Source organism: Podarcis vaucheri, assembly GCF_965113315.1.
Source record: "Podarcis vaucheri genome assembly, chromosome: 16".
Lineage (NCBI taxonomy): Eukaryota > Metazoa > Chordata > Lepidosauria > Squamata > Lacertidae > Podarcis > Podarcis vaucheri.
The window spans coordinates 19,816,116-19,831,964 of NC_138754.1; the positions used below are offsets into that span (position 1 = coordinate 19,816,116).

At 49.2% G+C, this 15,849-nt stretch overlaps 1 protein-coding gene across 2 annotated transcripts; it reads left to right on the forward strand.

Moving 5' to 3' along the window:
* The first annotated feature begins 2,162 nt into the window (after window positions 1-2,162).
* On the forward strand, window positions 2,163-15,567 carry WSB2 (WD repeat and SOCS box containing 2). Of its 2 annotated transcripts, none has more exons than XM_082202906.1 (9): window positions 2,163-2,305; window positions 4,355-4,526; window positions 6,158-6,378; window positions 7,355-7,489; window positions 8,031-8,131; window positions 9,396-9,568; window positions 10,285-10,398; window positions 13,233-13,340; window positions 14,929-15,567. In XM_082202906.1, exons 1-9 carry the CDS (start codon window positions 2,224-2,226, stop codon window positions 15,089-15,091), a joined length of 1,269 nt encoding a protein of 422 aa, XP_082059032.1. In that variant the 5' UTR covers window positions 2,163-2,223; the 3' UTR covers window positions 15,092-15,567. The 2 variants fall into 2 exon arrangements, with proteins under 2 accessions (XP_082059032.1, XP_082059033.1); XM_082202907.1 differs by having other exon boundaries at window positions 4,358-4,526.
* The last annotated feature ends 282 nt before the right edge of the window (window positions 15,568-15,849 follow it).

Genomic DNA, 15,849 nt, shown 5'->3' on the forward strand with positions numbered 1-15,849 from the left:
CATAGCCAGGGTAGTCTATTCCTGGTTTGCTATCTAATGACGTAAGAACGTAAACATTGGTGTTATCTGCACCTGCAAAAGTTCTGGGATGGTCATATTTGCTTTGCAGTCAATGCAGACTCTGCAACTTCCAGCTGTAACTTTTTCCACTGCATGCTGGGTTTTTCTGTGTCCCCATTTTGTGGCACTATAGCGTAAAAGTGCCCCTCCAGGCAGCAAGAATTTGGGAATGTGAGGAAGCATCGCAGAAGAACTAATGAAGCTGAATGATATGTGGACAGTCCTGTACCATACATGCATAATTTAATTTGTATGCTGCTTTGCACAGTTCAAACCATGCTCAAGGCAGCCTACAACATGGGAAAAATACACAACTACTTCAGGACAAAAGTAGTCATAAACAATAAATTAAACATTTAAAAAATCTGAAACCAAACTGATTAATTTCCACATAAATCACAACAAAATCTAAAACAAAGGTAGAAAAAGCTTTACTCTGTGTTTTTATTAATTGTTCAATAAATATTATTTTAAAAAAGAAAAGAAAGAAAAAGCCAACAGCCACAACCCTCCTCCAACAACACCCCCCCCCAAAAAAAAAATATCCTGGCTCAATCAACCTCTAAGGCACCATTACCACCTCAATGAGATGTTGAAGACAATACACAAAACCAGTCTGTAGAGACCCCAAAATAGCTTTCTGGAGTGCATGATTGAATGTGGTTTCCTTCAGCAGTTTATCATTTTGTGGTGTAGCGGTTAGAGCATGGGTAGACAAACTAAGGCCCGAGGACCGGATCCGGCCCAATCGCCTTCTAAATCTGGCCCATGGACGGTCCAGGAATCAGCGTTTTTTTCATGAGTAGAATGTGTCCTTTTATTTAAAATGCATCTCTGGGTTATTTGTGGGGCATAGGAATTTGTCCACCCCTCAAAAAAAAAAATATAGTCCGGCCCCCCACAAGGTCTGAGGGACAGTGGACTGGCCCCCTGCTGAAAAAGTTTGCTGACCCCTGGGTTAGAGTGTCGGACTAGGACTGGGTGATCTTGGGTCAGTCACTGCCTCTCAGCCTAACATGCTTCACAGGGTTGTGGTGGGGTTTTGCAGGAGCAGGGAGGAGAGACACCTGCACCACCTTGAGCGTGTTAATCACGTCATTAATATCTCGTTGAGAGCCCTCAGCCAGTTGTCATGTGACTTTTCTTCTCCTGGATCTGGATAAGGTAAAGGGACCCCTGACCATCAGATCCAGTTGTGACCAACTCTGGGGTTCCGGTGCTCATCTCGCTTTATTGGCCAAGGGAGCCGGCGTACAGCTTCCGGGCCATGTGGCCAGCATGACTAAGCCGCTTCTGGCGAACTAGAGCAGCGCATGGAAACGATGTTTACCTTCCCGCTGGAGTGGTACCTATTTATCTACTTGCACTTTGACGTGCTTTTGAGCTGCTAGGTGGGCAGGAGTTTTCTCCAGGTGTCTCCCCAATTGTTGATTGCATTTATGTGTCATCTTTTTCCTCCAAGAAATCCCAAGTGGCTCCCCCTCCTCACTTCTTGATCTCCACAACAACCCTGTGAGGGAGGTTAGGCTAAGAGACAATGACTGGTCCAAGGTTTTTACAGTGATGACATGTTGCAGGAAGCACCAGCCCTCTGGAGGGGCCAATATACCCACAGATTTAATCAGATCGAAGCCTGCAGCGCTACTCATTCCTTGACTTGGAAGTCGGCCACATTAAACTCGAGTCTGATCCGTGCGCTGCAGCCAGAGAGAGAAGGCGAGAGGCTGCAAGCCGCGTCAACGCAAAGCATTTTTATTCTGAGCAAATTTCTCGAGGGGAGCCCGCTCATCAGCTGAAACGCATCTCTCTTAAAATGTGTTAATTGCGCTCTCTCTCTCTATCTGTGTACTGTATATATGTGTCCCAGGGCGGGTAACAGCAATTAAAACACAATAATAAGAGAGTCACCGACCGTCCAGGCGCGCCTCGCCTTTCAGTGGGTGGTGCGCCCAGGGCGCAAAGAAGAAAGGCGCGCCGGCGACGGGGGGCAATCGAGGACCTAAAGGGCGACCCCTCCCACGCGCTTCGATAGGAATGTCTCCCCCGCGCGCCCCTCCCCCTCCCCACAGAGCGGTGTTGTCACGTGACTGGTGACGGCCGTCGGAACTGGAAGAGGAAACCTCCACCTTGTCGCCGGGATCGGCCGCTTCCGATGCGGTCCGGATGGAGGCGCCTCCGGGGGAGCCTGGACAGCAGCGGCCGCTGCGGGAGCCGGCGGCGGCGGCGGAGAGAGAAGCGGCGGAGGGTGAGCGGGCTCGGCGGGCGATCGCACGCGTGTTATGCCGCCTTTGTGAAAGCCCCAGCCCCCGGGGGGTCGGCTTTGGTGGGTGGGTGGGGGTGGGAAAGGGAGAAAGAGAAAGTGAGAGGAAAAAGCAGCCGCGGCTCCCTCCCCGCCCCGTCCAACATTTCGCCGCCGAGAAATGGGGACCTGGTGGCATCTCCGTTCTCACGCCCAGGGATAACTGCCCACTGCCGCCGGTGTATTACCCGGGAGTCAGTCCTGTTCATTTAACTCAGTGGGGCTTACTTCTGAGTAGGCATGTCCAGATTCGCGCTGTACGAAAAGCACCCAATGAGCGCGTCTCAAGAGGAGCCGTCCAAAGTCAGATCAGCTGGGCAGCGTTCAGACCTGCGCAACTAACGCAAACTGGTATAGTGTAATGGAGCGCCGGACTTGGGACCTGGGAGGTCAGGGTTCAAATCCCCATAGACCCAGGAAGCGCCCTGGGTGATCTTGAGCATGCCACCCGTTTCTCAGCTTGACCCATCTCACAGGGCTGCTGGGAGGATGGGATGGGGAGGGGAGAACTCTGAACACCACCTTGAGCAACTGGGAGGAAGGGGAGGATATAAAGGTAATTAAAGTGAGTTGTTAATATTGAGTCAAACGCTTCAGCTGCGAAAGGTGCATTTTGGACTTCTGAAAGGACAGTTGCTCCATAGGAACCTGCCTGAGTGAGACCAGTACCCCCATCAAGCTCAGTGCTGTCTACACTGGCTGGTAGCACACCTCAGCCTCTCCAGGATTTGGGAGGTATTGAAATGGACAGCGAACAGCCAACATTTATGATTATTAACAGCAGAATTTATAAACTGCTCTTCACTGTATGTTTTCAATCCCAGAGCAGATAACAAAGTTATAAAAATAAACAGAGGAAAAGCACCCAGTGCGGTGGTAGTGGTTAGACTAGGACCTGGAAGAAGTGGGTTCAAATCCCCTCTCAGCCTAATCTACTTCACAGGGTTGATGTGAGGATTAAATGAGGAGGGGGAGAACCATGTGTAACCACTTTTTTGGATCCTTGAAGAAAAAGTTGAGATAGCCCAACAAAGGAAGAATGGATACAAAAACTTACGGAATATGCAGAAATGGCAAAACTTACCAGAAGAATAAGAAATCAAGATAACAAACTTTTTATAAAAGAATGGAAATGGTTTATTGAATATTTACAGATAAATTGCAGACAGATGAAAACACTAGCAGTTTCATAAGAGTTTCATATTTAAAGTAGATAATTAAATGAGCAAATTAAATAAATTTGGATATGCAGAAAGAGGGGGAAGGAAGTCAGAATTTGAAATGTTAATTCAATTGTAAAACTAATGAAATGTATAAACTTGAAAAGTATAAATAAAAACTTTTTTAAAAAAGTTGAGATAGAAATGCGATAAATATGCAAAAATTGCATAAACACGTCCAATAAATGACGTAACAATTCAGGGAAGCAAAAATTAATATTTCCAATTTAGCCAAATCCCTAGGTTAAAAACAAGCAGGACATTCAAACAGATGAAGCAACCAGTGGTTTTGATGACAGTTCTCACCCCATGTTTTACATTCATTCATTCATGTGTTTATTTTATTTTGGCAGCCCACTTCCTCCATATCTCTCACACAAAGAGGGCCCCACTCTGTGCCAACTTACTTTGCCCCCCCCGAATAACTCAGCGTCTTTCTCCCCTCCCTCTCCATTCCATCCAGCTCTCACCTGGGGTGGTGTATGAGTTGTTGCCTACAAGCATCCACAGCAAGGACCCTCCTTCCCTTTCCGACAGCAGCAACAGAGCAAAAACCATACCCCCCCCCCCAAAAAAAAGAGTGGATGGAAGGGCAATAATCCGCAGGTGGCGTTTCTCTCCCCTTCCCAGTCCTGAGGCCTCAAGAGCTGCCAGTTAGAGACGTTCACATGGATTCTCCTTACCATCCAGCGCACAAGCAGCGTTCAGGGTCCTCCAGGGTCCAGGAGGTAATGATGGAAGCTCTCTCTCTCCACCTTTCTGTCTTATGCCTTAGGAGAGCCCATCCTCTTGGCCGAGCTGAAGCCAGGGCAACCTCAGCAATACGACTGGAAATCCAGCTGCGAGACGTGGAGCGTGGCCTTTTCCCCGGACGGCACGTGGTTTGCCTGGTCTCAGGGCCACTGCATTGTCAAGCTGCTCCCATGGCCTTTGGAGGGAACCCAGCAGTGAGTAGCCACCTTGACGGGGCGGGGGTGGGGTGTCTGGAGCTATTTTTGGTTCTCCAGCTGTTGTTTCTTTGCTAGGTGAAGCCCCTATCTATGCTATACATTTAAAGCAGCATTGTTTCACTTTAAACAATCATGGCTCCCCCCGTGCCCCTCAGATCCTGGAAGTATAGTCTGTTAAGGTTGCCTATTCATGTAAAGGCCCAGTTTCAGGTGCTTAAAGCCATTAATAATAATAATAATAATAATAATAATAATAATAATAATAATAATTTATTATTTATACCCCGCCCATCTGGCTGGGCCTCCCCAGCCACTCTGGGCGGCTTCCATAAAAACCAAAAATACCAAAAATAAACAACTCATCATTAAGAAAGGCAGAGAGGGACTTTAGGTTGTTCCAACCCACAAAGCTCATGGGGCTGGCAACCCCGGGAGAGGGCCTTCTCTGTGGCAGCCCCTAAGTTATGAAACTCCTTCCTCACAGAGGTGCGTCTTACACCCTTCATTATATAGTCTTTGGTGAATGCTGGAGGCAAGCCTCTTTGTGCTGGCTTCTTTTATTTTTAGGACTCACTTGATTTCTGTGGGTGTTGGTTGTTTTTTAAACTGTTCTTAATATTGTGCTTTAATTGTTGTAACTCACCCTGGGACCTTAGGGTTGGTTATGTTATGTTAGGAGACCCTATTCTCCTCACACAGCTACAGTTCCCGGCAGGGGTGGAATTGGTAATACGGTGCCCCGAGTGAGGACAAAATTTGGCAACACCGCCCTCCCCACAATTTTTATATTATTTTCACAATAATTCCTTTTAGTACAGTTGCTCTTTTATGGATCTTCTCAGTAGGTACCTATATAAATAAAGGTGGTATTATTATTATTATTATTATTATTATTATTATTATTATTATTATTATTATTTTGTGCCCCCTCAGTTTGGTGCCCTGGGCAATTTCCCTGTACCGCCCATTAAACCACAGAGCCTAGGACTTGCCGATCAGAAGGTTGGTGGTTCGAATCCCCGCGACGGGGTGAGCTTCCGTTGCTTGGTTCCTGCTCCTGCCAACCTAGCAGTTCGAAAGCACGTCAAAGTGCAAGTAGATAAATAGGTACCGCTCTAGTGGGAAGGTAAACAGCGTTTCCGTGCGCTGCTCTGGTTTGCCAGAAGTGGCTTAGTCATGCTGGCCACATGACCCTGAAGCTGTACGCCGGCTCCCTCGGCCAATAAAGCGAGATGAGCGCCGCAACCCCAGAGTCGGTCACGACTGGACCTAATGGTCGGGGGTCCCTTTACCTTTTTATTATTATTTTATGCCCCCTCAGTTTGGTTCCTTGGGCAATTTCTCTGCACCGCCCTCAGTCTGGCACTGTTCCCAGAATTCCTTGGGAAGAGGGATCACCCATTAAACCACTTTGGAAATTGTAGCTCTGGGAGGTGAATGCGGGTCTCCTAAGAACTCTCATCCCCTCTTAATGGACTACACTTCCCAGGATCCTTTGGGGGAAGCTGTGACTGTTTAAAGTGCAGCTCTAACTGCATTGTGCAGACGGGGCCTATGCTGGACTTGTAAGCTCCTTGGGAACAGAGACCAATACTGCCTTAGGTGACCTGCCTGCCTGCTCCCCACAGGAACTGCAAAGCTTCGGAGTGCACGAAAGCCGAGGCCAGGGGCCGTGGCAGGGCTAAGGAGAAGACGCTGGAGTGTGGGCAGATCGTCTGGGGCTTGGCCTTCAGCCCGTGGCTGCCTTCCCGTTCAAGGAAGCACATCCTGTGGGCGCCGAGTCCTGTGTGTTTGGTCCTCGCCACTGGCCTGAATGACGGGCAAATCAAAGTCTGGGAGGTGCAGACAGGTAACCTGGCTCTGTTCTTCTCTGCTGGAAAAAACGAAGGTGGTCTTTGCATTGCAGGGGGTTGGACTAGATGACCCTTGGTGTCCCTTCCAAGCCTGCAATTGTAGGAGTCTACGATCACACCCCCTTTAGCCCACAATGTCTGCTGAAGCTGCCACCTACTTTTACCAGTGTGAGGTCTGAATGTGAACGTGAGTGAAGGAAATTGGTCCATGTGTGTCTCTCCCCCTGGCACAGGCTCCTCTCCTCTCCCCAGTGTTATTTAACATACCTGAAAGCACTGGGAATGGTCATTAGGAGTTTTGGAACAAAGTGTACACCAGTATGCTGATGACGGGCAGCTCTCTTTCTCCCCAACTTCTGAAGCAGGAGAAGCTGAATCAGCTCTGGATAAATCATATGTTTGTGGTAAACCGCTTTGATAAATAAACGAGAGCATCAGGGGTGGTGGAACCTATGTCCCTCCTGGTATTTCTAGACTCCAGTTCCCATCAGTCCCTGCCAGCGTGGCCAAGGGTGGGGATGATGGGAGTTGTATTCCAGCAGCATCTGGAGAGCTGCAGGTTCCCCACGCCTGAATTACATCCTCTTTAGGCCCATCAAGACCCATCTTCTTTAGAACAATGGGACGTGGGTGGTGCTGTGGGTTAAACCACAGAGCCTAGGGCTTGCCGATCAGAAGGTCGGCGGTTTGAATCCCCGCGACGGGATGAGCTCCTGTTGTTTGGTCCCTGCTCCTGCCAGCCAACCTAGAAGTTCGAAAGCACATCAAGTGCAAGTAGATAAATAGGTACCGCTCCGGCGGGAAGGTAAACGGCGTTTCCGTGCGCCAGTAAATCAAGATGAGTGCCGCAACCCCAGAGTCGGTCACGACTGGACCTAACGGTCAGGGGTTCCTTTACCTTGCCTTTAGAACAATATTGTTCTGGTTCTGGGGTGGTGGTAATCACGCCTTGCCGTCTGCTGCTCCTTCCAGGGCGTTTGCTGTTCAACCTCTCGGGACATCAGGACGTGGTGAGAGACTTGAGCTTTGCGCCTGGTGACAGCCGTTCAATCCTCATCTCCGCCTCGCGTGACAAAACCCTGCGCGTCTGGGACCTTAGTCAAAATGGTAAGAGTGAGCGATGTGGTCCTTTGTCTGGGTGTGGGAAATGGGCATACAGCGTAATGGTTTGCCCCAAAGAATCCTGGGAAGTGTGGTTCACCCTTCTCAGCCCCCTTAAACTACAATTCCCACAATTCTTTGGGCAGGGCAGCGGAATGTGTTTTCATTGTATGCTGTGTACAGGGGAGTTTGGCAGGAAACTTAGCAGCATGGCAACTGAGCATATAGATCACATTTTCAGAGGTGCCTTCTGGGTTATTAATTTTTTTGTAAGCTAAACGCCTTTGCATTTTCCTGCTTCTCTTCAGCCTGCCTGAGAAAAATTGGGAAAAGCAGATTATGCTAGGAAGTGCCAAACGTGGCCCTCGAGGCCCCTCTGTCTGGCCCCTGGAACTCTCCCTAGGCCATGCCCCCTCTGGATCATATCTGTTTTTTCTGCGTTGGGAGTCAGTGTGATTTGTCTTCTGCATATAGATGCAATAGATGACCCTTCGATCTCTACGATTTATGACTCTTAACGTGCTAATGCTTTTCTCAATTTTCCCAGGGAAACAACTGAAGGTGCTGTCTGGACACATGCGCTGGGTCTACTGCTGCTGCACCTCCCCTGATGGTCGGATGCTGTGCTCTGCAGCTGGAGAGAAATCGGTGGGTCTTGCCTGAGTGGTGGTGAAGACAGTGAGTGGCCCCTCTGACCCCCATAGCAGCAGCAGCAGTCAACCTCTACCTGGGGTGTGTTCTTACCAGGCCATTTTAAAAAGAAACAGGCTCTCCAACAAATTCCCCATCAGATGCCCCGTACTAAGCAAACAACAGCAAAATATCTAAGTTCAAGGTCAGGGGTGAGGGTCCTTTTCCGGCCTGAGGACCGCATTCCCTTCTAGACCCCATTCTGGGGGCCACACTGGGCAGTAGGCTGTTTTATCCCGGCAGACAAACAAACAGTCTGGTTTGTTTGTTTTTGAAGTGATTTTAGTTGTGCTATGCTGTTTTTACTATCTGTATTTCAATAGATTTGGTTTTTTAAATAATCATTTAAAATTTGATTAGGGTTTAAGTTCCTTTTCCCCAAGTATGTTTTTAGATTTTTGTCATCTCCATGTGATGTTTTAATGTGTTGAAGCTGCTTGCAAGTTCCCAGTCTGAAGGAAAAGGCAGGAACGCTCTCCCCAGAGAGGCTCGCCTGGCGCCTCCGTTACATATATATTTAGGAGCCATCCCTAGCTAACAGGACCAGTGGTCAGGGATGATGGGAGTTGTAGTCCCAAAACATCTGGAGGGCCAAGTTTGCCTATGCCTGGTCTAATCTTATGGTCCTGTTATTCATATATTCATATTTATCCATTACCTATTATATTCCGTATAAACTCGTTCCAAATAGCATTATGCTTATCTAGAGAAAGTCTGCATCTATAAGTGATCAGTTCCTATGTCACTAATAGTGTCTTGTTGTCAACCCAATGATTTAGGGGAATTGTATCTTTGTTCTTCCAGTTCATCAGTATCAGTCTCTTAGTCACCATTAGGGCATGTGGAACCTATTTTTGCTATCCTGTCGTCCCTTTCCATACAGGAGGTATAAAGTTCAGAAGAATATGCACCTCTGAAAATCTTAAACTCCTCTGTAACGTATTATTAATATCTAACACAAATATTCTTCCCAAACAGAGGCCCTCAAAGTGTTTCACCCTGCTTGGGCTGTGCCACTCATCTGACAATGCCTCTTGCTTGTGTGGATGGAGGAGTATGTGTATTTGTGTGTGTAAACATTTCCCCCCTCTTTTGCTCTTTGCCCCGCTTGTTCGCGGCATGTGGCCCCCAGAAGGTTGCAACAGCAGGGAATGTGTCCCTCTTGTTTGGAAAAAGATTCCCTGCTTCTGTGGTTGCGTCCTGACTTTTGCCTCCCTTCCAGGCCCTGCTATGGAGTATGGATTCCTACAGCCTCCTCAGGAAACTGGAGGGGCACCAAGGCTGCGTTGTGTCCTGCGCCTTCTCCCCAGACTCTGCGCTTCTTGCGACTGCCTCGTATGACACCTATGTGATCCTCTGGGATCCTTGCACAGGGGAGCAGCTGAAATCCCTCTGGTAAGGGAGTCAGCTATCGGAAGGGGTGCAGGCCTCTGGCTTTGCCAAGGAAGCGGTTGTTTTGGTTGGCACTTGTTGCCTGCCCCACCCCTGTTTTGAGAAGAAAACACTACTCCAGGGGAATGCCGGTTTTGACTGACTGAATGGTAATGCTGAGGCTGGTGTTTGGTGTACAGGGAGAAGTGAGGTGGTCTGGGGTTGTGGTGGGTGTGTCAAAACACCCTTGACTGTTTCTGCAACAGAGTCTCTGTGCCCTAAGTCCTTGAGCTGCCCAGCCAGAATGAAAGGGGAGCTTTTTAGCTACTGAGAAGAAATCTTAGGATCTTGGGAATTGTAGACTTGCAAAGGACCACAAGGGACTTCTAGTCCAGCTCCCTGCAATGCAGAAACCTTTTGCCTTGGGCGATTCATTGTATTTGAAAGCTTTAGTGTGCGCAAAATGAGCCTTCCCAGCAGCGCTAACTGGCGATAACACAACCACCTTGGTATTGCTGAGTAAACCGTAGCAGCACAGGAAACCATGGTTTCTATTCAGACTTGAACAGACCTTTTTGATAAGCTGCAGTTCAGCCGTTTCATGCTGGATCTTCCCTTCTAAGTTTCTTTCTTCTGGGATAGCCACCTTCAAAGATGGGTAACAGAATGACCCCTTTAGGTTGAAGGTATCTCTCCTGACTTCTGGAGGGAAACAGACCAACCTTTCCTTTCTTCTGCAGCCACATTCCGCTGCAGCCGGCCCTGGACCATGGCGCTGACTTCCATGCCAGCTCCCTGCGATCAGCTTGCTTCTCACCTGAAGGCCTCTACCTGGCGACGGTGGCAGATGACAGGTGAGTTTCTGTTGCCTTCCTGCTCATGGTGAGCTCTTCATGCAAAATGATGGCTGTTAGTGATGGCCAGGTATTTATGCCTGGCATGGGGGGCCTTCAAGTCAGGACCAAGATGCTTGCGTTAGGGTTGAAAGAAGGGAGAGGCACTATACCTTGTTAAAATGTGTCTTGGCGGTAGTGCACACAGTGTTTGAAATTATCCAGGTGCATTTTGCCCCAGGCTATTGGCCGTTTGTGGGATGCGGGTGGCGCTGTGGGTAAAACCTCAGTGCCTAGGACTTGCTGATCGTATGGTCGGCGGTTCGAATCCCCGCGGTGGGGTGAGCTCCCGTCATTTGGTCCCAGCTCCTGCCCACCTAGCAGTTCGAAAGCACTCTTAAGTGCAAGTAGATAAATAGGTACCGCTTTATAGCGGGAAGGTAAACGGCGTTTCCGTGTGCTGCGCTGGTGCTGGCTCGCCAGCTGCAGCTTCGTCACGCTGGCCACGTGACCCGGAAGTGTCTTCGGACGGCGCCGGCTCATGGCCTCTAGAGCGAGATGAACACGCAACCCTAGAGTCGGACACGACTGGCCCGTACGGGCAGGGGTACCTTTACCTTTACCTATTGGCCATTTGTAACCAGGTGAAGACACCTGGGCTCCAGGATGGCTTCTGACATCACCATCTCGAGGTGCATGCCTGGGGATTATTGGATTTTGCCTGTTTTTACACACTAATACCCCATCCTGTAGAATTCTATCCATTATATTTTACCTGCACAATCAGGATGAATTTCAGGAACCAAAATGCTTTATCTGTGCAGCCTATGCATGAGCACTGAACAACCTGTTGACTGCTCACAGTTGTGAAGAACATTCTTACGTTATGAATGGTCCATGTTACCATTAAAAAAGAGAGAGGTTGGAATCGGCCGATAGATATGTGGACTGTCCCTGGATCAAGTGACTTTCCTTCTTTCAGTTCCCAAAGTTCTTAACCTAGCTCAGTGTTGTCATCTGAACTAGCCAGATGTTTAACTGAGAATCAATCACCGTCAGTCCATCCTTTGAAAAATAAGACTTTTGAGCTGTCTTGCCCCAAAATGGCAACTAGACATTCCATTTTGGCGACTGTAACCTTGGTTTAAGGAGCCATTTGGCGCTTAGCTTATATACCTGAGTTTCTAACGCTGAGTGGAAATGGCTTGCGTGGAGGATAAAGTGGTCAGTGGCCACAGTGCTAGAATGGCTACAGCCCACAGGGGCCAACTTTTACCTTCCGTTGTTGAAGGCAGTGCATTCCTCTGAATAACAGTTGCTGGAAACTGCAAGTGGGGAGAGATGCGGCACTTGGGTCCTGCTTGGGGGCTTCCCACAGGCATCTGGCTGGCTGCTGTGTGAGGAGGATGCTGGCTTGGCCTTTGACCTGATCCAAACAGCCAGGATTTTCTGATGCTCTCAATAACAAGTTGCCTCTGGGAAGCCCATGAGGATGCCATGAAAGCCATAGTCTGCCCTGTTGCCTGCCCCCAGTTCTCTGTCGTTCCCAACCCCTGACGCAGATGATAACAACAACAACAACAACAACAACAACAACTTATTATTTATACCCCACCCATCTGACTGGGTTTCCCCAGCCACTCTGGGCAGCTCCCAACCAAATATTAAAAACATGAAACAGGATTAAACATTAAAAACTTCCCTAAACAGGGCTGCCTTCAGATGTCTTCTAAAAGTAAGATAGTTGCTTATTTCCTTGACATCTGGTGGGAGGGCGTTCCACAGGGCAGGCGCCACTACTGAGAAGGCCCTCTGCCTGGTTCCCTGTAACCTCACTTCTCGCAGTGCGGGAACTGCCAGAAGGCCCTCGGAGCTGGACCTCAGTGTCTGGGCTGAATGGTGGCAGTGGAGACTCTCTTTCAGGTATACTGGACCGAGGCTGTTTAGGGCTTTAAAGGTCATCACCAACACTTTGAATTGTGCTCGGAAACGTACTGGGAGCCAATGTAGGCCTTTCAGGACTGGTGTTGTATGGTCTTGGCGGCCACTCTGTCACCAGTCTAGTTGCCACATTCTGGATTAATTGCAGTTTCCGAGTCGCCTTCAAAGGTAGCCCCACGTAGAGCACATTGTAGTTGTCCAAGCGAGAGATTACTAGAGCATGCACCACTCTGGTGAGACAGTCCACGGGCTGGTAGGGTCTTAGCCTGCGTGCCAGGTGGAGCTGGTAGACAGCTGCCCTGGACACAGAATTAACCTGCACCTCCATGGACAGCTGTGAGTCCAAAATGACTTCCAGGCTGTGCACCTGGTCCTTCAGGGGCACAAGTTACCCCATTCCGGACCTGGGCATCCTCCACACCAGCCCGCCCTCTGTCCCCCAAGAATAGTACTTCTGTCTTGTCAGGATTCAACCTCAATCTGTTAGCTGCCATCCATCCTCCAACCGCCTCCAGACACTCACACAGGACCTTCACTGGTTTCGATTTGAAAGAGAGGTAGAGCTGGGTACCATCTGCATATTGATGAACACACAGCCCATACCCCCTGATGATCTCTCCCAGCGGCTTCATATAGACATTGAAAAGCATGGGGGAGAGGACGGAACCCTGAGGCACCCCACAAGTGAGAGACCAGGGGTCTGAACACTCATTACCCAACACCACCTTCTGGACATGGCCCAGGAGGAAGGAGCGGAACCACTGTATGACAGTGCCCCCAGCTCCCAGCCCCTCTAGACGGCCCAGAAGGATGTCATGGTCAGTGGTATCAAAGGCCAGCCTTATTCAGCGGGCCTCTTCTGATGTTCTTTGGACTAGTTTTCCAGATAAGGGTTCCTCTCTCTTCTCTTCCAGGCTCCTGAGGATCTGGGCCTTGGAGCTGGGGAGCCCAGTTGCCTTTGCCCCAGTGAAGAATGGGCTCTGCTGCACCTATTTCCCCCACGGGGGGATCATTGCTACAGGGTAAGTTCTTCGGCAGGAAGCCAAAGGGCAGCTTCCTTTTTCCAAATCGCAGAATTGTAGAGTTGGAAGGGACCTTGAGGGTCATGTAGGCCGACCCCCTGCAATGCAAAAATACACAGGTGGGGGGATCAAATCCACGACATTGGCATTAATCAGCACCACACTCTAGCCAACTGAGCTAACTTCCAACTGGGCATGGGTCCAAGAAACTGGCATGGACTGACCTGGGAAGATGGAGCTTCCACTTTGAAAGAAGTCATGCTTCTAGCTCTCATGGTTAGAGCGAAGTGAGTGGCAGTTGCCCGTTAAAGCACATTTTCAAGGAGGGCCATAGCTCAGTAGTATAGCATCTGCCTATCTCTGTCCCAGGTTAAATCCCTGGCATCTCCAGACAGAACTTGAAATGTCCGCTGCTTGAAACTCTGCAGAGTTGCTGCCAGTCAGTGTTGGCAGTACTGAGCGAGATGGGCCTATGGTCTGACTCAGTCGAAGGCACCTTCCTGTGTTCCAGACTTCTCGAGTCACCTCTGCATTATTGTACCACTTCAACAGCCATTGTGTCCCTAAAAGAATCCTGGGAACTGTAGTTCGCCCCCACAGGACTCCCACTCCCAGAACAAACTACAGTTCCCAGGATGCATTGAGAGGGAACCATGTGTTCTAAATGTGTGGCGTAGATGTGACTTGGTGTTCACGCTTGGAGAGTGAAGGGCAGGATGGCCTTTGCCCAGTGGCAGAACATCACCTGTGCATGGAGAAAGACTTAGGTTCAATTCCTGGCATTTCCAGGTACCGCTAGGAGAGAACCTTCCCCGAAACTTCAGAAAGCAGCTGCCAGCTAGTGTAAACCAGTGGTCTCCAAATTGGCGCTGCACCTCCTGGGGAGAGGTGGGGTTGCCTAGTGGGGGTGCTAAGAGGCAAGGGGCGGCGGCAGGGGGATGTAATTGGCTGGCAGACTTTGAAGAGCTGTTGTCACTGGATCAAGATAATCTGTTTTGTTGAATTAAATAGTTTTAATTGGATTTTTAACAAACATGAATTCATTGTGAATGATGTGAATATTCTTGTGTCAGTGGGTCTTGCAAACTGCTATTCCGAATAATACTTTTTATAGGGTAGGGGGCCGCACTGAGGATGAGTTTATGCAGCCGAGGAGGTGGTGGCAGCCCCCCAAATTTTGAGAACCCACAAATGAAGCTGTTACTGAGCTAGATGGATCCAAATTCCCCCATATATAGCAACTTCTAACATTCCAAAAACAAACAGTGGAAGACTGGCTTTTGGTAGCCATGGGAAAGGGGGCTTTCCCCAGATCCCACCCATCGTTTTGTTAATGTTTCCTAGCTCTACAGATCGATTTACATTGCACGGTGTTAGCTTGTTGATGTTTGCCACCCTGGGCTCCTTTGGGAGGAAGGGCAGGGTAGACAATGAATTGATTATGAAAAATGGGTGATCATTATAATCATTATATGCATCCTTAGCAGCAACCTGCTATCACCAGGCCTGATGTTTGCACCCCCTCTTTGCTCAGTGAACAGTTTCTGCAGCCTCCTTTCACCTCCCCAATCCCTTCCTCTCGTCCTAGAACAAGAGATGGCCACGCTCAATTTTGGACGGTTCCCCAGGCCCTCTCCTCCCTCAAGCACTTATGCCGCAAGGTCCTCCGCAGCTGCTTCACGACGTACCAGGTGCTGAAGCTACCCATCCCAAAGAAGATGAAGGACTTCCTCACCTACAGGACTTTGTAAGGCTGTGATGTGGCTTGACGGAGCAGTGCCTGCGGTCCGCTGAACGGAGGGGCCAGCTGGCCTCGCCAAACGCTTGTGCGATAAGCTTTGGTGTTTTGCGGTGCAGGGAGGCCCAAATGGTCTGATTTCCCCCTGCTCCATTTGTGTGGGTTTACTTGGTTAAAGTGACTTTTTATATCTGGACAAGCACAGATGGGCTATAGGAAGAATCTCTTTTGTGCGTCAGCCCTACAGAGATTTGACTGCTGCAGTCCTGTAGGATGTGCATGTCCCTGGGACTTTTGTATTTAAATGCAGCTCCTCCCTTTTGGACATTGGGAGCCGAAACCTTAACACGGGAGCCACCGGGGAAGAACTGTTGCCTGCAGGTGTTAAGTGACCTAGTCTGCAAATCATAGAATTGTAAGTGACCACGGGGGGTCATCTAGTTCAACCCCCTGCAATGCAGGGATCTTTTGCCCAACATGGTGCTTGAACCCATGCGCTACCGACTAAGGTATCTCAGGCCTGGATCTGGCTGCTGTTCTTTGGATCTGGACCACTGCCTTCAACATGAATGGTGAAGCCAGGAGGCAGGGGGTCTTGCTACACCCTGGAGGGAGATTAACCTTTTTGTCCTGTAATGGACAAAAAGTGATCCTTTGAATGTCTCTTGGTTTAGGATGGTGAGGAACAGGTTTGGAAGAATGTCCTAAATGCAGGTGCTATGGCTGTAGAGGACTACAGTGGTACCTCAGGTTACAAACGCTTCAGGTTAC